At 36.2% G+C, this 27,319-nt stretch overlaps 1 protein-coding gene across 6 annotated transcripts in view; it reads left to right on the top strand.

The window, feature by feature from the left end:
• Window positions 1-27,319, top strand: part of CEP350 (centrosomal protein 350) — a 165,773-nt gene that overhangs the window by 76,071 nt on the left and 62,383 nt on the right. For all 6 annotated transcript variants that reach the window (XM_034941709.3, XM_055110972.2, XM_055110960.2 and 3 more), the window contains exons 15-22: window positions 6,525-6,699; window positions 9,070-9,290; window positions 12,135-12,298; window positions 16,359-16,469; window positions 16,883-17,023; window positions 18,272-18,408; window positions 19,253-19,375; window positions 23,735-23,904. In XM_034941709.3, the coding sequence (XP_034797600.2) occupies window positions 6,525-6,699; window positions 9,070-9,290; window positions 12,135-12,298; window positions 16,359-16,469; window positions 16,883-17,023; window positions 18,272-18,408; window positions 19,253-19,375; window positions 23,735-23,904 (1,242 nt within the window). The remainder of the gene's footprint in view (window positions 1-6,524; window positions 6,700-9,069; window positions 9,291-12,134; window positions 12,299-16,358; window positions 16,470-16,882; window positions 17,024-18,271; window positions 18,409-19,252; window positions 19,376-23,734; window positions 23,905-27,319) is intronic.

Raw genomic sequence — 27,319 nt, 5'->3', positions numbered from 1 at the left:
TTTGCAATGATAAAAAATTAAAAATTAGAGATAAACACTCTTCAAAGAAAGACAAATTTCCTTTGAGACTTCTGTTCAGAGATTAACTACTATTAACATTTTTGATGTATACATAAAATTATACACACACATGACTTTATTTATTTACTTTTTTTTTTTTTTTGAGACGGAGTCTCACTCTGTCGCCCAGGCTGGAGTGCAGTGGCGCGATCTTGGCTCACTGCAAGCTCCGCCTCCCAGGTTCACGCCATTCTCCTGCCTCAGCCTCCCGAGTAGCTGGGACTACAGGCGCCCACCACCGCACCCAGCTAATTTTTTGTATTTTTAGTAGAGACGGGGTTTCACCATGTTAGCCAGGATGGTCTCGATCTCCTGACCTCGTGATCCACCCGCCTTGGCCTCCCAAAGTGCTGGGACACATGACTTTATTTTAAAAACAAATGTAAATAATTGCTTTGCAGTTGGTTTTTAAAAAAAACTTTATAGTATATACATCTCTGAGTATCATTAAATATAATACCCAAATGTCCTTATCTATAAAATAGAGATAATAATAGATATGGTAATTTTTAAGCTGATATGAAATTAAGGGAGATAATGTATACATTCCGGTACCTAGCACTGTAGCTGACTCATTGGCATTCAGTAAATATTTTTGAGTGATTGAGATGCCCTTCAATGTCCTCATTTCTACTCTTGGCTTAAATTTGCTCCATAGGCCTATGGAGATGGATAATCACTGTACAAAGTGATTAGGCAAAGGCTTTGTAAACTCACAGGATGGTGTCTAGCTAGGGGAATGATTTTGCTTCCAAAAATGTTTTTTCTGGAAGCTGGAAGCTGTCATTCTCAGCAGACTAACACAGGAACAGAAAACCTAACACCGCGTGTTCTCACTCATAAGTGGGAGTTGAACAATGCGAACACATGGACACGGGGAGGGGATCATCACACACTGGGACCTGTCGGGGGGTTAGGGGTAAGGGAAGGGAGAGCATCAGGACAAATACCTAATGCATGCGGGGCTTACAACCTAGATGATGGGTTGATAGGTGTAGCAAACCACCATGGCGCATATATACCTCTGTAACAAACCTGCATGTTCTGCACATGTATCCCAGAACTTAAAGTAAAATAAAAAATACATAAAATAAATCCTACTCATTGAGCTAAAAGTCTTCAGGGGGTGGAAGGAACAGGAATAGGAGGAAGACATCAATGAATATAGAAACCTATATTTAAAAGTAAATCTCCTCTAGTTCTTTCTCTTAGAGATAACGGATGTTAACATTTAAACCAGCCTGGCCAATATGGTGAAACACCGTCTCTAAAAATACAAAAATTAGCCAGGCATGTTGGTGGGTGCCTATAATCCCAGCTACTCGGGAGGCTGAGGCAGGAGAATCGCTTGAACCCAGGAGGCAGAGGTTGCAGTGAGCCGAGACTGCGCCATTGCACTCCAGTCTGGGCGACAGAGTGAGACTCGTCTCAAAAAAAAAAAAAAGTATTTATTTTATTTATTTCACTTTATCTTATTTATTTTGCTGAGACGAGGGCCTCACTTTGTTGCCCAGGCTGGTCTCGAACTCCTGGGCTCAAGCAATCCTTTTGCCTCCGCCTCCCAAAATGTTGGAATTGTAGGCATAAGCCATTGCCCTCTGCCTATTTTAATTGTGGTAAAATATACATGACATAGAATTTATCATTTTAACCATTTTCAAATATACAGTTCAGTGACATTAAGTACATTCACATTATTGTTGCAAGCATCACCACTGTCCTTCTCCAGAAATTTTTCGTATTCCCCTACTGAACTCCGTATCCATTAAATAATAACTCCATTCTTCTGTCCATCAGCCGCTGGTAACCACTGTTGTGTTTTCTGTCCCTATCAATTTGACTACTCTGCGTAATTCATATAAGTGGAATGATAGAGTATTTGTCCTTTTTATCTTGCTTATTTCACTTAGCATAATATCTGACTCACCGTTCATCTATGTTGCAGCATGTATCAGAATTTCCTTTCTTTCTATTGCTGAATAATACTCCATGCTGTGTATATGCCATATTTTGTTTATCCATTTATCTGTTGATGGACATTTTGGTATTTTCCACCTTTTAGCTATTGTGAATGATGTTGCTATGAACATTGGTGTACAAATACCCTATTTGAATCCCTGCTTTACTCAGATACAGAATTGCTAGATCAAATGGTAATGCCATGTTTAATTTTTTGAGGAACTGCCATAATGTTTTCTATAGCAGCTGTACCATTTTACTTTCCCACCAGCAATGCACAGGGTTCTATTTTGTCTACATTTATGCCAACACTTTATATTTTCTGCTTTTTTGATAATAGGACATCCTAATGGGTGTGAAATGTTAACATTTTTAGCAAGAGTCCTTCCAGACAATTTGTAGGCACACACAAATAGGCAATTTTATGTGTATGGGATCACATTTTACATGCAATTTTATTCTGTCTGTAGGGTATGGGTATCTTTTTCTGTCAGTAAATATGGATTACCATTTGTAAGGATTACCCACTAAATAAACTCTAGACCCATTAAGTAACAGAATACTATTCTGTTTTGGCTTTTTTTGTTTTGTTTTTTGAGATAGGGTCTCACTCTATCACCCAGGCTGGAGTACAGTGGTGTGATCACGGCTTATGGCTCACCGTAGCCTCAACATCCTGGGCTCCATCAGTCCTTCCACTCAGCCTCCCAAGTAGCTGGGACTACAGGCACACAACACCCCACCTGGCTAATTTTTCTATTTTTTTGTAGGGACGACTTCTGCCATATTATCTAGGCTGGTCTCAAACTCCTGGGCTCAAGCAATCCACCTGTTTTAGCTTCCCAGAGTGCTGGGATTATAGGCATGAGCCACTGCACCTGGCTTGTTATTTGAATATATTATAATTTATTTAACTCTTTCCCCATTGCTGGATATTTAGGTTATCTTCTTTTTTCTTTATTCCATTATAAATACTACTGCATTGAATATCCTTGTAAATACACCTTTATGCATTAGTCTGTTTTTTTCCTATAGGGGAAAATCCTAGAGATAAGATAATGGGGCAAATAATATGCCATGTTTAAAATGTGGTACATTTTGTCAAATAGCCTTTCAGAAAGTTAGTGCCAGTTTATACGTCCAATGAGAATGCTAGGAGAAATTATTTTTAAATCATTAACCTAATATAAACAGTTTAGAAGTGTTCTGAAAGTCTTTGTAGGACATTTAGACATCATTTTACCACACTTCCGAAACTCTGTATTTTCTTGTGAAATACAAGTTTAGTGGTATAGACTGTTTCATAAGTGTTCTGAGAATAAAAGAGCTCCATGGTTCCAGAAATTTGGGAAATTCTTTTAGAGTGAAACAAGATTCTTTCCTGTAAGACTCATCAACACTGTAATATGCTAGTGCATTACTTATTTTAGGATAAGGATGAGGCTGTAGTATGAAGCATTTTCCAAGTGTATTTTGACTACTGAATCATCAATCATCATTTTATGGCATTAGAATTCAGCTGAACACAGTTTGGGAAATGCTGATCTTGCTCAATTCTTATTTTGCAATTGTTAGCGTTTGCTAAGTTAGTGTCTCACCTAAGGTCACTAACTTGTTATTGGCAAAGCCCAGATTCTGACTTCTGACTCCCAAATCCAGTCTATCTTCTGGTATGATATACTGCACAATTTTGAAATATCATGATATAGGCTGGGCATGGTAGCTCACTCCTATAATCTCAGCATTTTGTGAGGCTGAGGTGGGTGGATCGTTTGATGCAGGAGTTCAAACTCCTGGAGTTCAAGACCAGCCTGGGCAACATGGTGAAGCCCTGTCTTTAGAAAAAATAGAAAAATTATCCAGGCATGGTGGCGCACACCTGTAGCTCCAGCTACTGGAGAGGCTCAGGTGGGAGGATCAGTTGAGTCCCCAAAATTGAGGCTGCAGTGAGCCATGATCATGCTACTGCACTCCAGCCTGGGCAACAGAGCTAGACCTGTCTCAAAAAAAAAAGAAAAAATCATGATTTATTGAGTATATGTGTATTAATAATATGATTTAATGTAGGTTTAAAACATTATCATCTAAAACAGATAAGATGAAGTATAGGTAGCATTTTGTGGCTTTCAGTTTCCCTAATCCTCACTGGCAGTACCAGAAAAACCCTGATATATTTCACTTTCCACAGCATCTTCTTAAACTTAGTTTCTCCTTCATCCCCAAGTTCTAAAATCAGTGTGATTTTAATTGTATATGTTCCATCTGGTGGTGAAAAGGAGTGTCTGCCTGCTCTGTACAAAAATTTACCCAGTGTAGTTGAAAGTAGTTGGTAGATTAAAGTGGTAATCCTAGGGGAAAAAAAATTTGCTTTAAGATATGGAATATGGCTTTACTTGGCAATCTTTTAATGTCAGGGCATTTTCTTTTCATATGGGTCCCTGGACTGGAGTGTAGGCCTTTCTTGCACAGAACGTTATCTTGTCTATAATTTCTAGTTGTTTAAAGTCAAGAAAAAATTTTAAATTGTGTATTTATTGTCAACAAACAATATTAAGTGAATAAAGCGTTCTTACTATGAAAGCAGTACAGCTTTATTGTAGAAAAATTAGCAATAATCAGTATTAACAGCTTGCTTCTAGCCTCGGGATCCTAAATAGACTTTATAGAGTCCTTTCTAATTGATTAATAATATTCTGTTTTAAGTGTACAGTTCAGTGGCATTAAGCACGTTTATACTGTTGTACAACCATCCCCACCACTCAACTTCAGAACTTTCTCAGTTTCCCGTACTGAAGCTCTGTATTCATTCAGCAATAACTCTCCATTCCTCCCTCCCTTCAGTTCTGGCAACCACCATTCTAACTTTCTGTCTCTATGAATTTCACTAGGGAATTTAACCATTTTCAAGTGTACAGTTCATTAGCATTAAGTACATTCACATTGTTTTGCCATCATGATCACTATCTATCTCCAGAACATTTTCATCATCCCAAACTAAAATCTATACCCATTCAATAATAACTCTCATTCTCCTCTTCTCCCAGCACCTAGTGACAACTGTTCTACTTTCTCTCTATGAATTTGCCTATTCTAGCTATGTCATGTAAGTGGAATCATATTTGTCCTTTTGTGACTGGCTTATTTCACTTAGCATAATGTCTTCAAGGTTCATCTGTATCGTAGCATGTGTCAGAATGTTCTTCCTTTTAAGGCTGAATAATATTCCCGTGTATGTATAAACCACATTTTGTTTATCCATTCATCAGTTCATGGACATTTGGGTTGCTTTCATCTTCTGACTATTTTGAGTAATACTGCTATGAATACGAGTATAAAGGGTATTTTTTATTTCACTTTTGTATTTTCTTTTGCTCTTTAACCATATATATCTTTAAAGTTTAACTTTAAATTTTTTTGTATATATATATATTTTAAAGTATATATAGTAATTTTACAATAAATTTTTACAAAAATTTTAACATATATACACATATACTTATGTGTATATATACATATGTGTGTATATATAAACATAATATATATATAATATGTGAAATATATATTTTATATTTAAAATTTGGGCCACTATTAAAATTTATATGCAGTTTTGTAATCTGCTTTTTTTAAAAGGTAATAATAAATATTTTCCCATGCTGCTGTTTAAACATACAATCAAGATGAATAGTGTACTGGACTAGAGTCAGGAGGCCTGGGTGTATGTCATTTCTGCTGTTGATCAGAGCTGAATACCTTGTTAAGCAAGTTATTAAGCCCCATAGATCTCTAGTTACCTCATCAGTAAATTTGGGATATAGTACTTATTTCATAACATGTTTAAGAGCAATAAGATACTATATATGAAGTGCATTCGAATTACAATGTCCTATATAAATGTTCAGGTTACTATTATCTATGTGATTTAGACAGGTATTCTCTTGTTAGAAATGTAGATTAAATTTCTTTGAGTTACAGAGTTACACATTGAATAACATGCATAATTTTTGTTTCAATCATCTTCTTAAGATATATTCCTATGAGTAAAATTATTGAGAGTCAGAGAATGTGAATATTTTTATAAATCAGGCTACATAGTTCTTACCATAGACTTTTTCAAAAGAATTATGTAGTTCAGTTAGCAGTTGGTACGATTTTTCTCCCAGCTCTGGATTTTATCCTTTAAAAAATTCTTTTTGATTACCTTTTCATAGGGATAGATTAGTATTTTATTGTTATTTAATATATTTATCTTTTATTACTATTGCACTAAGAATGATTTATTAATAGCAAGTGGAATTAATGGAAGAAACTTCACTTTCCTTAAATAGAGACAGAAGGATGAACTGCTTTATTTTAGATATGGAAAACAGATTTTGAATATAGTATAAGTCAAATTTTAAATATTCTGATTTATACTTTTTGTTATTTTATTGAAATCTATATATCAATTATCTCTCTCAATAACTTCTAATATTGGGAATCAGCTTTATAAGAAATTTACTTTACAGGGTTGGATTCATTCACTGGAAATGTTCAGAACTCACTTCTTGATGAGGAAAAAGCAGAACATGGCTCCCATCAAGGAAAGAAATCTGGGACCAGCAGCAAACTTTCTGTGAAAGATTTTGAGCAGACTCTTGATACAGATAGCACTTTGGAGGATCTTTCTGGACATTCTGTGAGGTAATGTATATTTTATACTGTAATTTATATATAATTAAAGATATATAATTGATATTCAAAAAATCCATATAATGAATTTTAACTCAGCAGTCCCCTTAACTGTGCATGTCTGAGCTACTACAAAATTCTGTATTTTACAAATAGACTTCATAGCTTTGTTCACAGCTCTAATCTTTATCTGTATATTAGAATATGGTTATGTATCATCTAAACTGTTATAACCTCTTTCTCAGGAATTCTCTCCCTCTAGCACAACCCAGTTTTCTATGCTGAATGCTGTTGTTACAATTGTTTTCTTGGCTCAATCTTTTGACTAAGCAGCTACCCTGCTTAGGGTGCTTTGTGAGGTCATAGATCAATTCTAAGTGCATAACTCTACTTGAAGTGTTTTCACTGGGCTACCACAAACTATCTCATTTCTTTTGTCTATAAATGTCAATTCTCATCTATTCATCCATTCTTTCAACACAGCTACTTAGCATCCTTATTGTCTTATTGTTTATTTCTTCCTCTCAACTTTTCTGCTGAACTTACTAGACCACTCAGGCAGATTTTGAAATCTCACTCTTACTGATTATGGAGCTTGTGTACTGTTTTTTCTCTTCTTTCTAATATCATATACGATGCACTTAGTCCGTTGCTTACAAATAACCTTCAGTTGTTGCTAGCTATACAGTTCCTACTCATTTGTCCATATGACTTTTCATGTGTGCACTGGTTTTGTCTTGGAAATTGAGGCTCTGAGAAGACACAGATTTATTTTTTCCTTTTAAAGTAACTTTGTGCTTTTTCTAGTACTGTGACACATAAAGATTACCATTTTTAGTGCTTTCATGTTACAAATAATTTTGCATCATTAATACCATTATTTCTGTGTTTAAAATTAAATTTTTTTTCTTTGTCAGTGATTTTGGAATTTAGAAAACTTTACCTTTCCTTAAGAATTACTCTGATGATTTAACTTGATGAAATTTACAAAGTTAAACATTTCTTAATGAGATCCATAGCCAAATAAATTTCATCAATGCCCCATACTGCAATCTAGATTTCCCCTTCCCTACCCATGGAGATTCACAGAGATAAAATAATTTGAGGCTTTGATAAGGAGAAGTCCAGATTTTTCAAAAATTGTTTAACCTCTTTTTTTTTTTTTTCTTATTTGCCTGTAGTCACTCTTTGTCCCCAAGCTCTTTTGCTTTCTTTTGGGGAAAGCTTATTAACATTATTGGAAATTTACTTTTAGAAATGCTAGTCTAGCTAAATTTTATCTGCATAGCAAATATAAATTCATCTTATAAAACCCTAAGGTGAGGTGCAGAGTACTTTGTTTTCTTTGATGTTGTGTTTTAATTATTTAACAGAAATCTGTTAAAATGATCATTCTTTTTGTGTTTCATACATGAAATAGACTGTTAGAAATAGTATTTATCTAAAGTATCAATAGAAAATTAAGGGTCAAATAAACACATGAGTGCCTCTCAGGCCTACTTCTATTCAACTATTTTTATGCTGGGTATAAGAGAAATTTTTACCTTTGAAAGCTATTTCATCATTTTATTAGAAGCTAAAAGCAAACTTGTTTCAGTATATTGGCAATATAACTGTGCTAAAATGCTTTATAGAGTATCTTTGAATAATTTATTCAGTAAATAAATATTCAGTGCAAGGCAACATGCTTGATGTTACAAGAAATAATACCTTTAATGAGCTTACTTTTTCAAAGAAAGGCTAGAAACGTCCCTTGTATTGAATTAAATGCCTTAAGAGTTGTTACAAACTGTTACGTTACTTATTAGAAAGTTCAAGAAAGAGATGTAGTATTAAAAAGCAGATATAAAGAAATGAAGTATATTAAGTATTTAGAGATGAATAGTGTGAAAATTTTTTCTGTGATTCTTGGATCAACAAGAGGGTATAACAAAAGAATAGTTTTTGTCTTTTCTTACCTTTTAACATAAAATATTTTATTCTCTTTCAGAGATGTATTTTTAAGACTCATATATGGCTCCAATTTTATTGCTGTAGAGTGTCTATTTTAGAAGACTTTGCTTCATACTATAATGAGTGAATCATAGTATATGTACACTGTAGAGGGAAGAGTTCAGTGCTAGTTTAATCAAGCTACTCCCTTTCCATTGTATTTAGGGCAGGGTTTGTGCCTTGCTTGTTCACCACTGTAATTCTAGCAATTAGAGGAATATTCATAGTCATTCATTCAGCATAGTGACTATATTAATGAATAAATGCCTAAATCACAACTTTTTAAAGCTAATGTTGATAGTTTTTTTATATGTTGTTCTTTTGAATTATTCAGCTGGTTTACAAAGTACTTTTCCTTCCTCTAATGTTTTTGTGGATCAAAACTTCTAGTGTCTCATCAGATAAGGGAAGATCTCAGAAAACTCCAACTTCTCCCCTGTCACCAAGTTCCCAGAAATCATTGCAGTTTGACGTTGCAGGAACTTCTTCAGAAAGATCTAAGTCGTCAGTAATGCCTCCAACTATAACAGGATTTAAGCCTAATGCACCTCTCACTGATCTGAACCCGGCAGCCAGCAGAACAACGACAGAGAACATGGCTCCAATACCAGGTAAGTAGATTCATGCAATTGTAATTTTTAGAATACGATGTGAAATTTTTTTCTCTCAAGATTCCTTTTCTTTGTTTGAGTTGAGTCATAGAGAAATATTATTTCAAGTGAATATGATTACTTTTCAAGTATTAAAAACTGCAAGAAATTAAATATTGAAAAGCACGAGAGGTTCAGTAATGTTGACTTTTTTCCCATCTTGTCAGCCAGCATTAGTCAAAACATATCTGAAAAATATGTCCCATATGTGCACTCCTGTTTTCATGTATACGCATGTATACACACATGTACGTGTGCACACACATAGAAGTAAAGTACGTTGTATAGGCATACCTTGTTTTATTGTGCTTGGCTTTATTGCATTTCACAGATACTGCGGGGTTTTTTTGTCTTTTTTTTTTTTTTTTAACAAATTAAAGGCTCATGGCATTGAACAAATTCATCAGTGCCATTTTTCCAGCAGCATGTGCTCACTTCATGTCCCTGTGTCCACAATTTTGATAAATCTCTCAATATTTCAGGCTTTCCATTATTACTATATCTGTTATGGTGATCTGTGATTAGCGAACTTTGATGTTCCTGTTGTATTACTAATTGTTTTGGGTGCCACCAACCATGTCCGTTTAAGAGGGCAGACTTAGTGGATCAATGTTGTGTGTGTTCTGACTGCTCCACCAACTCACCCTGTTCCCCTCTTCAACCCTCCCTCTGGCCTCCTTATCCCTGAGACACAATAATATTAAAATTAGGCCAATTACTAACCCTACAATGGTCTCTAAGTATTCACGTGAGAGGAAGAGTCACATCTCTCACTTTAAATCAGAAGCTACAGATGATTAAGCTTAGTGATGAAGGGATGTCAAAAGCCAAGATATGCCAAAAGCTAGGCCTCTTGTGCCAGTTAGCCAAGTTGTGAATGCAAAGGAAAAGTTTTTGAAGGAAATTAAAAGTATCACATGAATGACAGATAAGAAGACAAAATAGCCTTATTGCTGATATGGAGAAAGTTTTAGGGACCAAGATAGAAGATCAAGCCAGTGGCATCTTTAAGCCAAAGCTTAATCTAGAGCAAGACCCTAATACTCTTCAATTTTGTGAAGCCCTAGAGAGGTGAGGAAACTGCAAAAGAAAAGTTGGAAGCTAGCAGAGGTTAAAGAAAGAAGCCATCTCTATAAAATAAAAGTGCAAGGTGAAGCAACAAGTGCTAATGTAGAAGTTGCAGCAAGTTATCCAGAAGATAGTTGATGAAAGTGGCTACACTAAACAGATTTTCAACGTAGATGAAATAACCTTATGTTGGAAGAAAATGTCATCTAGGACTTTGATAGCTAGAGAGAAGTTAGTGCCTGGCTTCAAAGCTTCAAAGGATGAGCTGACTGTCTATTTAGGGGTTAATACAGCTGATGACTTAAAGTTGAAGCTAATGCTCATTTACCATTCTGAAAATCCCAGAGTCCTAAAGAATTAAGCTAAATCTACTCTGCCTGTGCTGTATTAATGGAACAAGAAAGCCTGAATGACAGCACATCTGTTTACAGCCCGCAGGTTTACTGAGTATTCTAAGCCCACTGTTGAGACCTACTGCCCAGAAAAATAAAAGATTTTTTTCAAAGTGTTTTTTTCAGAATTTGAAAAAATATTTATTCCTGCTTATTGACAATGCACCTGGTCATCCAAGAGCTTTGATGGTCATAAAAAAGGAGATTAATGTTTTTATGTCCCCTAACACAAAGTCTATTCTGTACCCATGGATCAAGTAGTAATTTCAACTTTTAAGTCTTATTATTTAAGAAATGCATTGTGTAAGGCTATAGCTGCCATAGATAGTGATTCCTCTGCTGATTTGGGCAAAGTAAATTGATCACCTTCTGGAAAGGATTCACTGTTCTAGATGCCATTAAGAACAGTTGTGATTCGTGGAAGGAGATCAAACTATGAGCATTAACAGGAGCTTGGAAGAAGTTGATTCCAGCCCTCGTGGATGACTTTGAGGGGTTCAGAACTTCAGTGGAGGAAATAACTGCAGATACGGTGGAAATAGCAAGAGAACTAGAATTATAATTGGATCCTGAAGATGTTACTGAATTGCTGCAGTCTCATGACAAAAGTTGAATGAATGAGTAGTTGCTTCTTATGCATGAGCAAAGAAAGTGGTTTCTTGAGATGGAATCTACTCCTAGTGAAATGACAGTAATTATGTAAATATTACATAAACTTTAATTGATAAAGCAGTGGCAGGGTTTGAGAGGATTATCTCCAGTTTTGAAAGAGGTTCTACAGAAAGTGGGTCAAATGCTACCAAACAGCATTACATGCTCCAGAGAAATCTTTTGTGAAAGCAAGAGTCAATCGATGCAGTAAACTTCATTATTGTCTTATTTTAAGAAGTTGCCACAGTCACTCCAACCTTTAGCAACCACCATGATCAGTCAGTAGCTATCAACATTGAGGTACGACCTTCCACCAGCAAAAAGATTAGGACTTGCTGAAGGCTAAGATGATCATTAGCATTTTTTAGCAATACAGTATTTTTAAATTAAAGAATGTACTTTTTTAAGACATAATGCTATTGCACACTTACTAGACTACAGTATAGTGCAAATATAACTCTTATATGCACTGGTAAACCAAAAAATTTGTGTGACTTGCTTTATTCTGTTATTTACTTTATTCCTTTGGTCTGGAACTGAACCTGCAGTATCTCCAAGGTATTCCTGTACTGAGTCCCAGTTTTTTCTACAAAGGAAAGCAAAGTTGATTTTGGATCTTAAAATGACAGATTTTAGAAATCTGAGGTGTAATTTCATGTTAACTTTTCCATTTGACCATTGTCATGCCTTCCAGGTTCTAAGCGCTTTTCTCCTGCTGGCCTCCATCATCGTATGGCAGCAGAACTCAGTTATCTGAACGCCATTGAGGAGTCGGTGCGCCAACTGTCAGATGTAGAAAGAGTTAGAGGCATTTCACTTGCTCAGCAGGAGAGTGTGTCTCTAGCTCAGATAATAAAGGTATTTTTGGAGTTTTTTAGCTTTCTGTGGTTTTTCTTTTTTCTTTGCTATTTAAAATAGTCTTAATGATGACTTAAACTACTGTGTCAAATAGAAAAAAATAGTCTGCCATATAGCACCTATAAATAAATAGTCCTGGGAAAAATCTGTCGGGACACTAAAAAGATACAGTGTTTGGCAGCAGAACAATAATAAAATCATTCTCTCTCGAATACTTTGTTTTCCATGTTTTCTGCTTTGTTTAGTTGACAGTATAAAAATCATCTAGTCAAACATTCTTAATATTTTCTCCTTTCATTGATAGGTGAGAGAATACTGAGGGTTTTTTTTTTTTTTTTTTTTTTTTTTTTAAGTTCTATTTGTACCAAAAAGAGAAGTTTCTGAGATCCGGGTGTTTGATAAAGCCAGGATAATGTGGATTTTTCCTTAGCAAACAAAAATCCAGAGATGGTCTAAGCGCTCTTCCCTTAGTGGAGATGCTTTAAACAACAACAGCAACAAAAAAACCCCTGAGTTATTATTCACATAGTATAAAATACACAGATTTTAAGTGTACAATTTTGATGAGTTTATTTGTTTATTTTTTTGAGATAGAGTCTCACCGTTGCCCAGGCTGGAGTGCAGTGGCACGATCTCGGCTCACTGCAAGCTCCGCTTCCCAGGTTCACGCCATTCTCCTGGCTCAGCCTCCCAAGTAGCTGGGACTACAGGTGCCCGCCACAGTGCCCGGCTAATTTTTTGTATTTTTACTAGAGACAGGGTTTCACCATGTTAGCCAGGATGGTCTCAATCTCCTGACCTCATGAACCACCTTCCTCGGCCTCCCAAAGTGCTGGGATTACAGGCGTGAGCCACCGCGCCTGGCCCAGTTTTGGTGAGTTTTGACCAGTGTATATACCTATGTAAGAACCACCCTAATCAAGATATAGAACCCCTACATTGTTACCCCAGAAAGTTGACTTATGCCCATTTTCAATTACTCCCCCTTCCCAAAGGCAATTACTGTTCTGATTTCTGGCACCATAGTTTATTTTTGCCTATTCTAGAACTTTGTATAAAAGGAAGTGTACTTTGAACTCTGTGTTTAGCTTATTTTATTCAATACCAATTTAAGATTTATCCATGTTGTTTTATCAGTAGTTTTTTGTTTTGTTTTGTTTTTTGGTGAGTAATATTCCATTAATATCACAATTTGTTTATCAGTTTTCCTATTGATGTACATTTAGATTATTTCCCGTTTTTGGCTATTGTGAATATTCCTGCTATGAACATTTTTAAACAACTCTATGCATACTACATATGTTTTCATTTTTCTTGTATAAGTACCTAGGAGTGGAATTGCTTGGGTCAAGTATATGAAACTTTATAAGAAACTGCCATACAGTTTTCCAGAATAGTTGTAACATTTTACACTCTTGTAATATATAGGAGAATGCCAGTTGTCTGTATCCCTGCTATCATTTGGTATTATCAGTCTTTTATTTCAGTCATTCTATTGAGTATGAAGTAGTATCTCATTGTGGTTGTAATTTGCGTTTCTCTTATTACTGATGAGACTGTTTGTCTTTTTGTGTATTTATTGAGCATTCTTTTGTGAATATCTGTTCAAATCTTTTACCCCCTTCATTATGGGATTGTCTTTTTAATTATTGATTTTATAGGAGTTCTTCATATATTCTGGAAACAAGTCCTTTTCAGATGTATTGGAAATATTGTATTCCAGGTCTTGGCTTATCTTTTCACTTTTTAAACTGTGTCTTTTGAGGAATAGAAGTTTTAAATTTTGATGAAATCCAGTTTTAATTTCTTTCTTTTGTGGTAGAACCTTTAATTTTCTAAGAAATCTTTGGGCCGACTGTGGTGGCTCACACCTGTTATCCCAGGACTTTCTGGGAGGCCAAGGCAGACAGCTCACTTAAGCTTAGGAGTTCCAAGACCAGCTGGGGCAACATGGCGAAATCCCGTCTCTACTATGAATACAAAAATTAGCCATCCACCGTGGCGTATGCCTGTAGTCCCAGCTACTTGTGGTGGGTTGGGCGTGGTGAGGGGGTGGGGGGGGTGGTGGCGGTTGGCTAAGGCAGGAGAATCGCTTGAGTCTGGGAGGCAGAGGTTGCAGTAAGCCAAGATTGTGCCATTGGACTCCAGAGTGAAACCCTGTCTCAAAAAAAAAAGGAAGAAAGGAAGGAAGGAAGGGAGAGAGGGAGGGGAGGGAGGGGAGGGAGGAGAGGGATAGGAGGGAACGGAAAGAAAGAAATCCTACCCTAAGATACTAAGATATCTTAACATTCTCTTACGTTTTTTTCCAAAAGCTTTATAATTTTATCTTTCATATTTAAGTGTGTAATCCTTCTCAAGTTAATTTTTGGATTTGATGTGAGGAAGAGAGTCAAAGTTTATTTTTCTCTAGTATGGATATTCAATTGTTCCAGCACCATTTTATTAAAAAGACTTAAATTACCTTGGTGCCTTTATCAATGATTAAGTAATCAATTATGTGTAGATCTATTTCTAGACTCATTTTCCATTAATCTATTCATCTATCTGTAATGTCAGTACCATATTGTCTTTATTACTATGGCTTTTTAGTGAGTTTTGAAATCAAGACATAATTCCTCCAACTTTGTTTCTTTTTTTCAAAGATGATTTTGGCTATTCTAGGTTTTTTGCATTTCCGTGTAACTTTTAGAATCAGTTTGTTAGTTTCAACAACAACAACAACAAAAAGCCTGGTAGGATTTTCATTAGAATGGTATTGAATCTGTAGGTTAGTCAGTCTGGGGAGAATTCACATCTTAACAGTGTTGCCTTTTCTAATTCATGAACATGATATATTTTTCTATTTATTTAAATCTTTGAATATTTCTCTCATTAGTATTTCATTGTAGAGGTCTTATACATTTTAAAATTTATTCCCAAATGTTTTATGGTTTTTGATGGTAAAATTTTTTTTTTCAGTTTCCTTTTCCATTTGTTCTTCCCAAAAGACCCGTCAGACAGTTCTTGGTGTGGGACTGTTCCCATACTTTGCAGAGATCCCATCATTCCTGCCCTCCCCCCGCCACCGCCCGACTAAATAACAGTAGTGTTGTCCAGTCATTGTGACAGCAGAAACTCTGGACATTTCCAGATGTTGCCTGGTAGAGGGTGGGGAGGGACTAATGCCAACTTTGTTGATAGTCATTTTATTGAGGAAATGACTCCATTGTAGTGGAGGGCCATCCTGACCTTGAAATCTGAGTCAGCACTGAGGTTTTCTGCCACTTTAGAAATACATTATAATTCTGGGTTTCCAGATTTGGGCAGAGCATTACCACAGCCTTACATACAGCCTTACCACCATTTTTTGTTTTGTTTTGTTCTAATTAAAAAAAAAATAGAGGTGGGGGGGTCTCACTCTGTTGACCAGGCTGATCTTGAACTCCTGGCCTCAAGTGATCCTCCCATCTTGGCCTCCCAAAGTGCTGGGATTGCAGACATGAGCCATTGTGCCCAGCCCTTACCACCTTTTGAAAACCTCTATTATTTAGCAGTATTTCAAAGGAGATGAAAAAAAAAAAAAATATATATATATATATATATATTTATAGATAACATTGTGTGGGATAGTGGTAAGAAAGGGTCCTGGTGACAAGGAAACCTTATATGGGGACATCATTTTTTAATGAAACTACTGCTTCAAAGTCAAAATGAAAGAATCATAAAATTGTGAGTTGTGAGGCATTATTTTTATTTTTACACATAGGACATTTTTTTATCCCTTCCAAAAAGTTGGGTGCTATAGCCTTTGCTTTCTAAACGGCTTTTTGGTATTAATTCTTAGTCCTGTATGCCCTGGAAATTTTTTATATTACTACATTATTTGGCATATGGGAGGTGATCATTAAATATTTTGATAAATGGTAAGTGGCTGTTCACTATTATTTTTACTATCTTTCCTTTTGGTTCTAATTAGTTGCTTCAAATGATTTGTATTAGTAAGATAGCATTGTGTGTGTTATAGTCACTGTGTTAAAATAGTTTAGTATCTGAGAATTAACATTTGACCATTATTTTGAAGGCACAACAGCAACGCCATGAAAGAGACTTGGCCCTCTTGAAACTGAAGGCTGAACAAGAGGCTCTGGAGAGTCAGAGACAATTAGAAGAAACCCAAAACAAAGCAGCTCAGGTAACTTATTTTGCAGCAGGTTCTTGTTTTTTAAACCTAAATTTGTATCTTAGAAATTACTTTAGCGTTCTTTTAATTATATAGGAGAAAAAAGTGTATATATAAATAATAAAGTTTTAGTACTTTTTATGGGATAATGCCATGTAATTCGATTTTTGTTACAACCTTGTAAAATAAATTGTCAAGACTCATTTCCAGTTTAGGGAAGTGGCAACTGAGGTACGTTGTATTTATTTATCCACAGATACAGTAACTTGTGAACAGTGGAGTTAAGACTTCAACCATGAAATCCAGATTATAGTAAAGTGTTTTTTACTACGAATAAGACATGAAATAAATTTATAAATTAAAATTAATTCAGGAGGAGGGGAGATTAAAACATAACTTCTTTTTTAAACCCCTTTTATTTAAAGGTCCATGCAGAATCATTACAGCAGGTGGTTCAGTCACAACGGGAAGTAACTGAAGTCCTGCAGGAAGCAACGTGTAAAATAGCAGCTCAGCAGTCAGAAACTGCTCGCCTCACCACAGATGCAGCACGTCAAATCTGTGAGGTAGGTGCCACTGAGAACACTTCTCTTTTTACTTCTTTTTAGTCAATCTGAGTAACTTTGATCTTCAGTAATGGGTTTCTAATATCTTAGTAAATGCATACTTTGAATTAGTGACTTTTAGTGGGGGCCATACCCTATTGAAATAAGAGGCACCATTTATTGGAGTGTGTTGTACATGTGAATGTTATAGAGGCAGAAAAAAGATGAAGAGCTCTAAATTTCTGCCCTCTGGTAAGCTTTTTAGAAAAATATCAACTTTATTGATGTATAATTTATAAACAATAAAATGTACCTATTTTAAGTATGCAATTTGGTGAGTTTTCTCACACACACACACACACACACACACACACACACATCTCCCTATAACCATCACCACAATCCAGAAATAGCATATTTCCTCATGTCTCTTTGCAACCAGTCCCTAATCTCAGTCCTGGGGAACCACTGATCTGCTTTGGGTGAAGATGTTTCATTTTTACCCAGAATGATATTAGTTACTGTCTTTTCTTTTCTATAACGTGGGTATAGCCCAAAGTAGTTTTATTGCTGTCTCTACATAGGATATCACAATTCATAATTGATACAGTTTCACTTTATTTTAGCAGTTATAATTTTTTTAAACCAAAAGTTAGTACTATTTGTAAAATGACTTAGTTATTGGAAATCCATGAATGTACTATATGTTGGGTACATTTGGAGTTGTACATTTTAGTATAAAACTGAGTCTCCTTTCTCAAGAAAATTTAAATGTAGACAACATCAACAAAGATTTCAAAACACTTTAAGTCATTAGTAAAAGGAATAGCTCAAAGTAGTGCTTGAACAAATACTGAATGGATGGTACATGCAGCACTTGCAGTAGTGGTCAAGAATAGGGAAAATGTACTTGACCTGTTGGTCAGCAAAGAGTTAGAAAAGAAGTAGTAATTAAATTGATTCTTGAAGGAAGATTTAATTTTTGGCTTATTACTGCTTATGTAATGCTTTAAGGTTTTCTGTCTAATTCATAGATTGTTATAGCTGGGTGAAACCGTAGAAATCATGTAGTCTAACTCTGTTTTTATAAGATGAAGCTGTTGAGACTTAAAGAGGCTAAATGACTTGTCCACAGTATTTCATCTATTAGTGGCAGAATTTGCTTGTTCTCAAGTCAGTGATCTTTCTTTCCAAGACACTATGCTCCTTCTCAGTTCTCTGACCTTACGTTTTAATACATTTGCCTTTCTTGTGTGTGTTCATGTTTAGATGGCAGAGTTGACTAGAACTCATATCTCAGATGCTGTCGTGGCTTCAGGAGCTCCCCTTGCAATACTGTATGACCACCAACGGCAGCACCTTCCAGACTTTGTGAAACAGCTGAGGACCAGAACTGAAACAGATAGGTTAATATTCATTCAGTCAGCAAATATATAATGACTGTCTGTTAGGTTAATATTCATTCAGCAAATATGTAATGAGTATTTGTTGTTATAGGCATTATTCTTGGTTGAGAATACAGTTATGGGCATAGTCTAGTAGGGAAGATAAACATTACTCAAATATTCAGTTAAGTGAATGAATACTTATACACTGATTTAAGTGTTATGAAAGAAGGGAACACATGTCTCAGAGATAATGTAACACAGGAATTTGAATAGCCTGGGGGTGCCAGCAGGTCAGAGAAGGCTTTCCTGAGGAAATAAAGCTTGTGGTGCAATCTAATGGATGAGGAATTAGTAATGTAAAGAAGGTAAAGAATAGCTAGATCAAAGGCCCTGAAGGAAGAAGGAACATGGCATATTTAAGAAAAGAAATAAAGACCATTGTGGCTGGAGGCAGAGAGCAAAGAAAATGGTATGAGATGATGCAGGGATCAGATCAAGGTATAGGACCTTGCAGACTTAGGATTTTGGAGTTTATTCTAGGAGCAATGAAGTCATTAGAGATTATTTTTGGCGGGACTGGGTGACATTACCATATTTGTGTGTGTGTGTGTGTGTGTTTTCTTAATCATATTTTGACTGTCTCTAATTCATAGATTTTAAGTCTCTGTTTACATTCATTGATACTAGGAGTGATTTGTGTTTACTTCCTTAGTAAAACAGAAGATATTCTTTAATGTGTTGTAAGTTATTTTATAATATCTATTTGTTCAAGATTTTATCTCATATTACTATTAAGCAATACTTAAAATCTTTCTGTTATTAGAGACTTTGAATGTTTAATCAGTTTTTATTTTATTTGTAGGAAAAGTCCATCTGTTTCACTCTCTCAGAGTAAAGAAGGGACCCTTGACTCAAAGCATCAGAAGTATTCTGCTTCATATGATAGTTATTCTGAGTCTTCAGGATACAAGAATCATGATAGAAGGTGAAGACAATTTGATTTCTTTGTCAGTACAGTTTAGTAGACTGTGATAAATGGCTTAAACATTGCTTTCTTTGATTTCTTAATCTTGTTTATTTAAATAGAACAGTGTGTGCCCTTCAAAGTGCTGGCTTCCCTAATTAGCCAATTTACAAAACAGTTGGTCCATGTAATAATGTAACTACTGTTCCTTGAGAACCTACATTGTACAAGCATTGTATAAATTGTTCTTCCTGCATTTAATATTCACAGCAGCCTTCCAAGGCAGATGGTATTATCCTTATAGGTTAGAAAACTGAGGCTCATGGAGATGTTACTATGCAGCCATAAAAAATGATGAGTTCCTGTCCTTTGTAAGGACATGGATGAAACTGGAAACCATCATTCTCAGCAAACTATCGCAAGGACAAAAAACCAAACACCGCATGTTCTCACTCATAGGTGGGAATTGAACAATGAGAACACATGGACACAGGAAGGGAAACATCACACTCCGGGGACTGTTGTGGGGTGGGGGGAGGGGGGAGGGATAGCATTAGGAGATATACCTAATGCTAAATGACGAGTTAATGGGTGCAGCACACCAACATGGCACATGTATACATATGTAACAAACCTGCACATTGTGCATATGTACCCTAAAACTTAAAGTATAATAATAATAAAATTTAAAAAAAAAGAATAATTAAACATAACTCCAAAAATAAAATAATTGTTGATTATAGGAAAAAAAAAGAAACCCATTCAAGGTCACATAAATAATGATACATCAAGGAATTGCACCTTAATTTATCTGCCTTCAAAGGCTGTGTTTATTGCACATTTCCTTGCTGACATTCATATTTCTTGATGTTACAAATTTTTATTGTTATAAAAAATATTGAATAGGCCGGGCACAGTGGCTCACGCCTGTGATTCCAGCACTTTGGGAGGCCGAGGTGGGAAGATCACCTGAGGTTAGGAGTTCAAGACCAGCCTGGCCAACATGGCAAAGCCCCATCTCTACTAAAAAAACAAAAATTAGCCATGCGTGGTGGCGTGTGCCCGTAATCCCAGCTACTCAGGAGGCTGAGGCATGAGAATCTCTTGAACTAGGGAGGCAGAGGTTGCAGTGAGCCAAGATCGCACCACTGCACTCCAGCCTGGGTGACAGAGTGAGACTCCATCTCAAAAGAAAAAAAAAATTGAATAGCTGTCATTGGTAGTTGGTGTGATATGAATGGCTATAGCTTTCAATTATGGTTCCATCTTGGGATTAGAAGATTTTAGAGGCTACTTTCCAGCATTTTTACAGTTAACATACTGACATTGTCAAGTATAGTAAAACCCCAATTTAAAAAATTAAATCATGAAACTAAAAGACATGAAAATGTGGGAAAAGTACCAAAAGTTATTGAGTAGCTATTATGTCTCTGAAACTATCTGACTTTCATTTAACCTTTACTGACACCTTCACTGAAACTTCATGTAAACCATCACCTGGATTACTATGGTGAACTCCTAATACTTGTCCTCATCCTCTAATCTTTCTCCACTCTATTCATTAGCCACATGGTAACCAGAGTGATTTTTGTAAAATTTCTAGCCAATTTGGTTATTCACCTATTTGAAATCTTCAGTATCCCTCAGAATATTCAAATTAAGGTCTAAATTATTTAGCCTGGCATGAAAACTTTCTTTATAATTGAGCCTTTGGTCCATCTCTAGCCCCATCTCTTGGCATTTCCTCTCTTACTATACCCCACTCATTCTAACTATTTCCAGTTCTCTAGAAGAACCATGCTCTCTGTCTTCTGTGCCATTGCATATGATATACCTTCTTTCTAGACCATCCCACATCTCATTTCATCTAGTTTACTTTTACTTACCTTTCAAGAATCAGTGCTATCCCCTGTCTGCTTTAGCTCTCACCTAAGTGTTCTCCTACAGCACTGTGAGTATAGCTGTGATAGTCTTGACCACCCTATGTGTACATGTTTCTTTGTTAGTCAGTTACATTCTAGACTAGAAGCTCTTTGAAGGCTTCGTTTTCATCACCCCAGAAAGAAACTCAGTAACCATTAGCAGTTACTCCCTATACCCTCCTCTGGCAACCACTAATCTGTTTCCTATCTCCGTTCTCTATGGATTTGCCTATTCTGGATTTTTTATATAAATGGCATCATTACAGTATGTGGCCCTTTGTAACTGACTTCTTTCACTTAGCATGATGTTTTCAAGTTTCATGCATGTTGTAGCATGTATCACTACTTTGTTTATATGGCCAAATTATATTCTATTGCCTGGATATCCCACATTTTATTTATCCATTCATCAGTTGGTGGACATTTGGGTTGTTTCCACTTTTTAACTATTATAAGTAATGCTGTGAACGTTCACGTATAACCTTTTGTGTGGATATGTTTTCATTTCTCTTGAGTATATATTTAGGAATGGAATTGCTGGGTCATGTATGGTAGCTCTATGTTTAAATTTTTGAAGAATTGCAAAACTATTTTCCAAAGTAACTGCAGCATTTTATACTATTTTCCCACCACGTAAAATTTTTCTACAGTCCTCACCAATGCTTGTTGTTTTTTTTATTATAGCCATCTTAGGGGGGACCATGCATACCTGTATCACCAGAACTTAGCAAAGTACCTAGCACACAGTAGGCAATCTACTACAAGTTTATTGAGTGAATGATTAGCATATAACTACTAATTGGTAGAATTGGGATTCAACCCCATGTCCTTCTGACTTGAAAGTCCCTACTGTGTGCTGCATTACATCTTTTACCTTATTGCTTTATTAGAAGATTTATGTTTTCAAAAACTTATTAAACCAAACAATTGCATTATATTCTGATAAGTACTGTCATAGAAATATACACAAAAAACCAGTATGAACACAGGGACAGAAGTGACCAAAGCTTCCTTGAGAGTTGGGGTGGGATCCATGCAGTTTCTTAGAAATAACACTTGAACTGATTCTTGAATTCCATAGGTCGTTAGGCAGACACAGCAGCAAGGGCATTTTGGAAGAGGAAATAAGCATGTGCTGAGGATCCTAAGTATATTAACCTGGCTTGTGTAATGAATGAATAAACCAAGAAATGTAAGGAGGAGAAAGCTTGGGGGAATATACGTTTCGTTTGTTGGCTGAGGAATAGCCAAAATCAGAAGTTCACATGGCATTTCAATACTTGAAGCTTAAAATCAAGGGAAGGGCAAAGATAGTGATACAAATTTGAGGCTCACTCTAAATGATAGTAGTTGAAGTTATGGTTAAGATTGCCCAAGGAGAATATGTAATATAAAAGAGAAAGAGGGCCAGCATGGTGGCTTACATCTGTAATCCCAGCACTTTGGGAGACCGAGGCAGGTGGATCATCTGAGGTTAGGAGTTCAAGATCAGCCTGGCCAACATAGCGAAGCCCCATCTCTACTAAAAATACAAAAAAAAAAATTAGCCAGGTGTTGTGGCACATGCCTGTAATCCTAGCTACTCGGGAGGCTGAGGCAGGAGAATCTCTTGAATCCAGGAAGTGGAGGTTGCAGTGAACCAAATTGTGCCACTGCACTCTAGCCTGGGCGACAGAATGAAACTCCTCAAAAAAAAAAAAAAAAAAAAAAAAAAGGACCAAAACAAAACCATCAATTATAAGGAAAGAAAGAAAAATTTAAAGCAAATGAAAGAAACAAGGAAAGCTTGTTATAGAGAGATGGGAAAAGCAGGTGAGAGTAAAATCAAAGGATATAAGAAGGGAGGGCTCTTTTATTTAACATTTAATTTTGACATGATTTCAAGCTTATAGAAAAGTTGCAAGAATAATAGAAAGTCCTCAAATATCTTTCATCCAGATTATTCTAACATTTTACTACATTTTATTTAGCAAGTAGAGCTTTTAAAGAAGGAGATATGGTCAACATCTAATATTGCAAAGCAATAAATTATCTATTGGATTTGGCAATTCAAAGTATAGATTAAGCTTATTTAGAACAGTTTTAGTAGAGCAGTTGGGGTGGAAGCAGATTGTGATAAATCGTGATGTTAATGAAAAGTAAAGAAGTGGAAACAGTGAGTAGTAGCTCCCTTTCCCAGAAGTTTGATTTTGAAAGGAAAAAAGGGAGTGATAACCTAACAACACTGCCTATTATTATTATTTAAAAGTGAAACCTTCCTCTCTCCTACTCATCTTTCTCATCTTTTCCAATATGTTCTCAGACTTATGTTACTTAGCTTTTTCTGTTTTATATTACATCTTTCTTCATTTTTATCTTGACTATAAAGTACAGTCATTTGGCCAAATAAGTTTACTTTGAAGCTATAATCCTTATTTTGTTAATTTTGTTGTTGTTGTTTCCATGTATCCATAAAAAGAAGTAGCAGTGGTAGCAGCCGCCAAGAAAGTCCTTCAGTTCCATCTTGTAAGGAAAATGAGAAGAAACTTAATGGTGAAAAGATAGAGAGTTCCATTGATGAACAGGTTCAGACTGCTGCAGATGATTCTCTACGAAGTGATAGTGTTCCATCTCTTCCTGATGAAAAAGGTAACTTTCTTTGCAAATAAATGTGTAATCATTTGTTCAGAAACCAGAGGAAAGGTGATCCTTGTTATAAAGTGGCAAATAAGCTGGATGTGGTGGCTCATGCCAGTAATTCCAGCACTTTGGGAGGCTGAGCTGGGAGAATTGCTTGAGCCTAGGAGTTTGAAACCAGCCAGGGAAACATAGGGAGACCTCTGTCGCTACAAAAAAATTAAAAATTAGCCAGGCTTGGTGGCACAGCCTATGGTCCTAGTACGTGGGAGGCTAAGATGGGAGGATCACTTTAGCCTAGGATATCAAGTCTACAGTGAGCTATGATTGAGACATAGCACTGCAGCTTCGGCGACAGAGCAAGAACCTGTCTCAAAAAAAAATAAGTGAATAAAGTGGCAAACAACTTGACTGAAACTGTGTTCTAGTGTTTTGGAATGTAGACATTAAAAGTGATGTATTTGGATATTTAGCTGAGGAGATTTCTAACTTTATCTCATTAATATTTACTAAACTTTATCTCATTAATAATATAGTGTTTCTAATTAAAGCATATTTAATTATAGATAATATTTGTAAGCCTTAGAAGGAAACACAGTAACTATATGTGACTTGTTTGTGCCATATCTCAAGTCTTTACCATGGTGCCTGTCTTCCAATAACAGTGAATAAATAATTGTCAAGTGACTATTTTAAAATATCATGAACAGTGACTTTATTTAATTTCTTTAAACAATATTGAATTACTTGCCCAGTGCTTTACTTGACTAGCAGAAATACAAAAACAAAAAAGTATTACTTGGACTGCTGCTGCTTCTGGCCATGATGGAACAACAGGGACCAGACTTACTTACACCTTTTTTTTTTTTTTGAGACAGAGTCTTGTTCTGTCACCAGGCTGGGGTGCAGTGGCGTGATCTCGGCTCACTGCAACCTCCGCCTCCTGGGTTCAAGCGATTCTCCTGCCTCAGCCTCCTGAGTAGCTGGGATTACAGGCACGCACCACAACACCTGGCTAATTTTTGTATTTTTAGTAGAGACAGGGTTTCACCGTGTTGGTCAGGCTGATCTCGAACTCCTGACCTCGTGATCCGCCTGCCTTGGCCTCCCAAAGTGCTGGGATTACAGGTGTGAGCAACTGCGCCTGGCCTACTTACCCTCTTAAAGCAAGTAAAATATCAGGCAAAACATGAAATAACTATTTTTAAGACAGTGGGCCTCAGGCATTGAATTGTGTTGATTCATGAGAGACTGGAAACAAATGAATGCTACAGTTCTACCAGTTTACTGCCTAGAGAGTTTCCAGACTGCAGAGCATGGAGCCCAGTGGTCTTCTTGAGTTGAGGAAATGGAGTTAGGAATCTAAAGAAGCCAAGACAGCTAGAATTCACAGGGCAGCCACTATCCAAAGAAACCAAACCCTTAATCTCGTATGTAGAAGAAAACATAAATCTAGGTGACGTTCGGTTTCATGATGACTTCTTAGGTACGTAACACCTCAAGGTGTGATCTGTGAAAGAAAAAATTGATGAATTGTGTTTTATCAGAATTTTAAAACTATTTTGTGAAAGACATTGTGAAGAGAATGAAAAGCCACAGATTGGGAGAAAATGTTTGCAACTCACATATTTGATAAAGGATTTATATCTAGAATATATAAAGAACTCTTAAAACTCAATAATAGAAGGCTGGGTGCAGTGGCTTATACCTGAAATCCCAGCACTTTGGGAGGCTGAGGCAGGCAGATCACCTGAGGTCAGGAGTTCAAGACCAGCCTGGCCAACATGGTGAAACCCCATCTCTACTAAAAATACAAAAATTATCTGGGCATGGTGGTATGCACCTGTAGTCCCAGCTACTCAGGAGGCTGAAGCAGGAGAATTGCTTGAACCCGGGAGGTGGAGGTTGCAGGGAGCCGAGATTGTGCCACTGCACTCCAACCTGGGCAACGAGAGTGAGATTCTGTCTCCAAAAAAACCAAAAAAAAAACAAAAAAACCTCAATAATGGAAAAACAACTCAATTTTACAAATGTACGGAAGATCTGAACAGATACTTCATTGAAGAAAATATGCAGATGGCACATAGACGCAGGAAAAAGTCTTCAACATCGTATATCATTAGAGAAATTAAAATTAAAATTACAAGATACCATAACACACTTATTAGAATGGCTGTCAGAAAAACGGACAATAACAAATTGGTAACAAGGATGCAGAGCAACAGGAACTTGCATACATTGCTGGTGAGAATGGAAAATTATATGGTCACTGTGGAAGATAGTGTCTTGTAAGACTTAACCATACAATCCAGCAGTCAAATGCCTGGATATTTACCAAGTGATTTGAAAACTTAACATCTACATAACAACCTATATACTGATGTTCATAGCAGCGTATTCATAATTGCTAAGAACTAGAAGCAACCAAGATGTCCTTTACTAGGGGAATGGATAAACAAACTGGTACATCCATACAACGAAATACTATTCAGCTATTAAAAGGAATAATCTTTTGATTCATGTAGCAACATGAACGAATTTTACAGTCCTCCGCTCTACCAGACCTCTGCTCTACCAGATGAACTGTTGAAGGGAGCACACATGGACGAATTTTAAATGAATTTTACTAAGTGAAAAAGCAGGCCCCAAAAGTCTGTGTATTATAATATGATTCAATTTATATGACAGTCTGTAAAAGCCACAACTAAAGAGTTGGAAAACAATTGGTTTTTAGGCATTGGGGGAAGAGGAAGTAGTTGACTGCAAAGAGGATGCATGGAGCGACGTTTAGGATGAAGGAACTGTTACATAGAGTAGTTGTTCTGTGTGTATGTATGTTCTGTATGATGCTATGTATTTGTCAAAACCTTGGAACTGTGTATCACAATGAGTAAATTTTAATATCTGTGAACTAATCATGCATACACACACATTAATCAGGATATTGGGAGTTCCCAAAATGGAACGCAGCCTGCAATAAATGGATCTAACTGTGTTACAGATACATGGCATAACAACATTGAAGGGGTTGGGGGAAAGAGCTGATCTAAGTAAGTAACTTTGGAAAATGGTGTCTTGAGTGGAAACTATTAATATAAGCCTAATACAAAAGGAACGGTACATAAACCTATACTCTAATTGGATAATAGTTTTTCACAGGGGTACAGGTTAACAGTTCTTTACATATATATTGGGTTTGAACAAATAAGTAAACGAGTGTTGGATGGTCAGAGCCAGGTTTCTCAGTGTTGGAAGGGAAGATACACAAGAAAGGAAGACTAGAATGAACTCTGGTACTGGATCATAGACATAAGTACGAATTCATGTTTAGCTGGCTGACTGGATGGGTACAAAAGCAATTGTAATTGTATGCGTAACTATGTGCACACACGTATACATGGATTAATATACATCCATATATTACCTA

The sequence above is a fragment of the Pan paniscus genome, chromosome 1 (genome assembly GCF_029289425.2).
Source record: "Pan paniscus chromosome 1, NHGRI_mPanPan1-v2.0_pri, whole genome shotgun sequence".
NCBI classification, from domain to species: Eukaryota; Metazoa; Chordata; class Mammalia; order Primates; family Hominidae; genus Pan; species Pan paniscus.
Note: the sequence above shows the minus strand (reverse complement) of the source record. Positions and strands in the feature narration are given on the sequence as shown.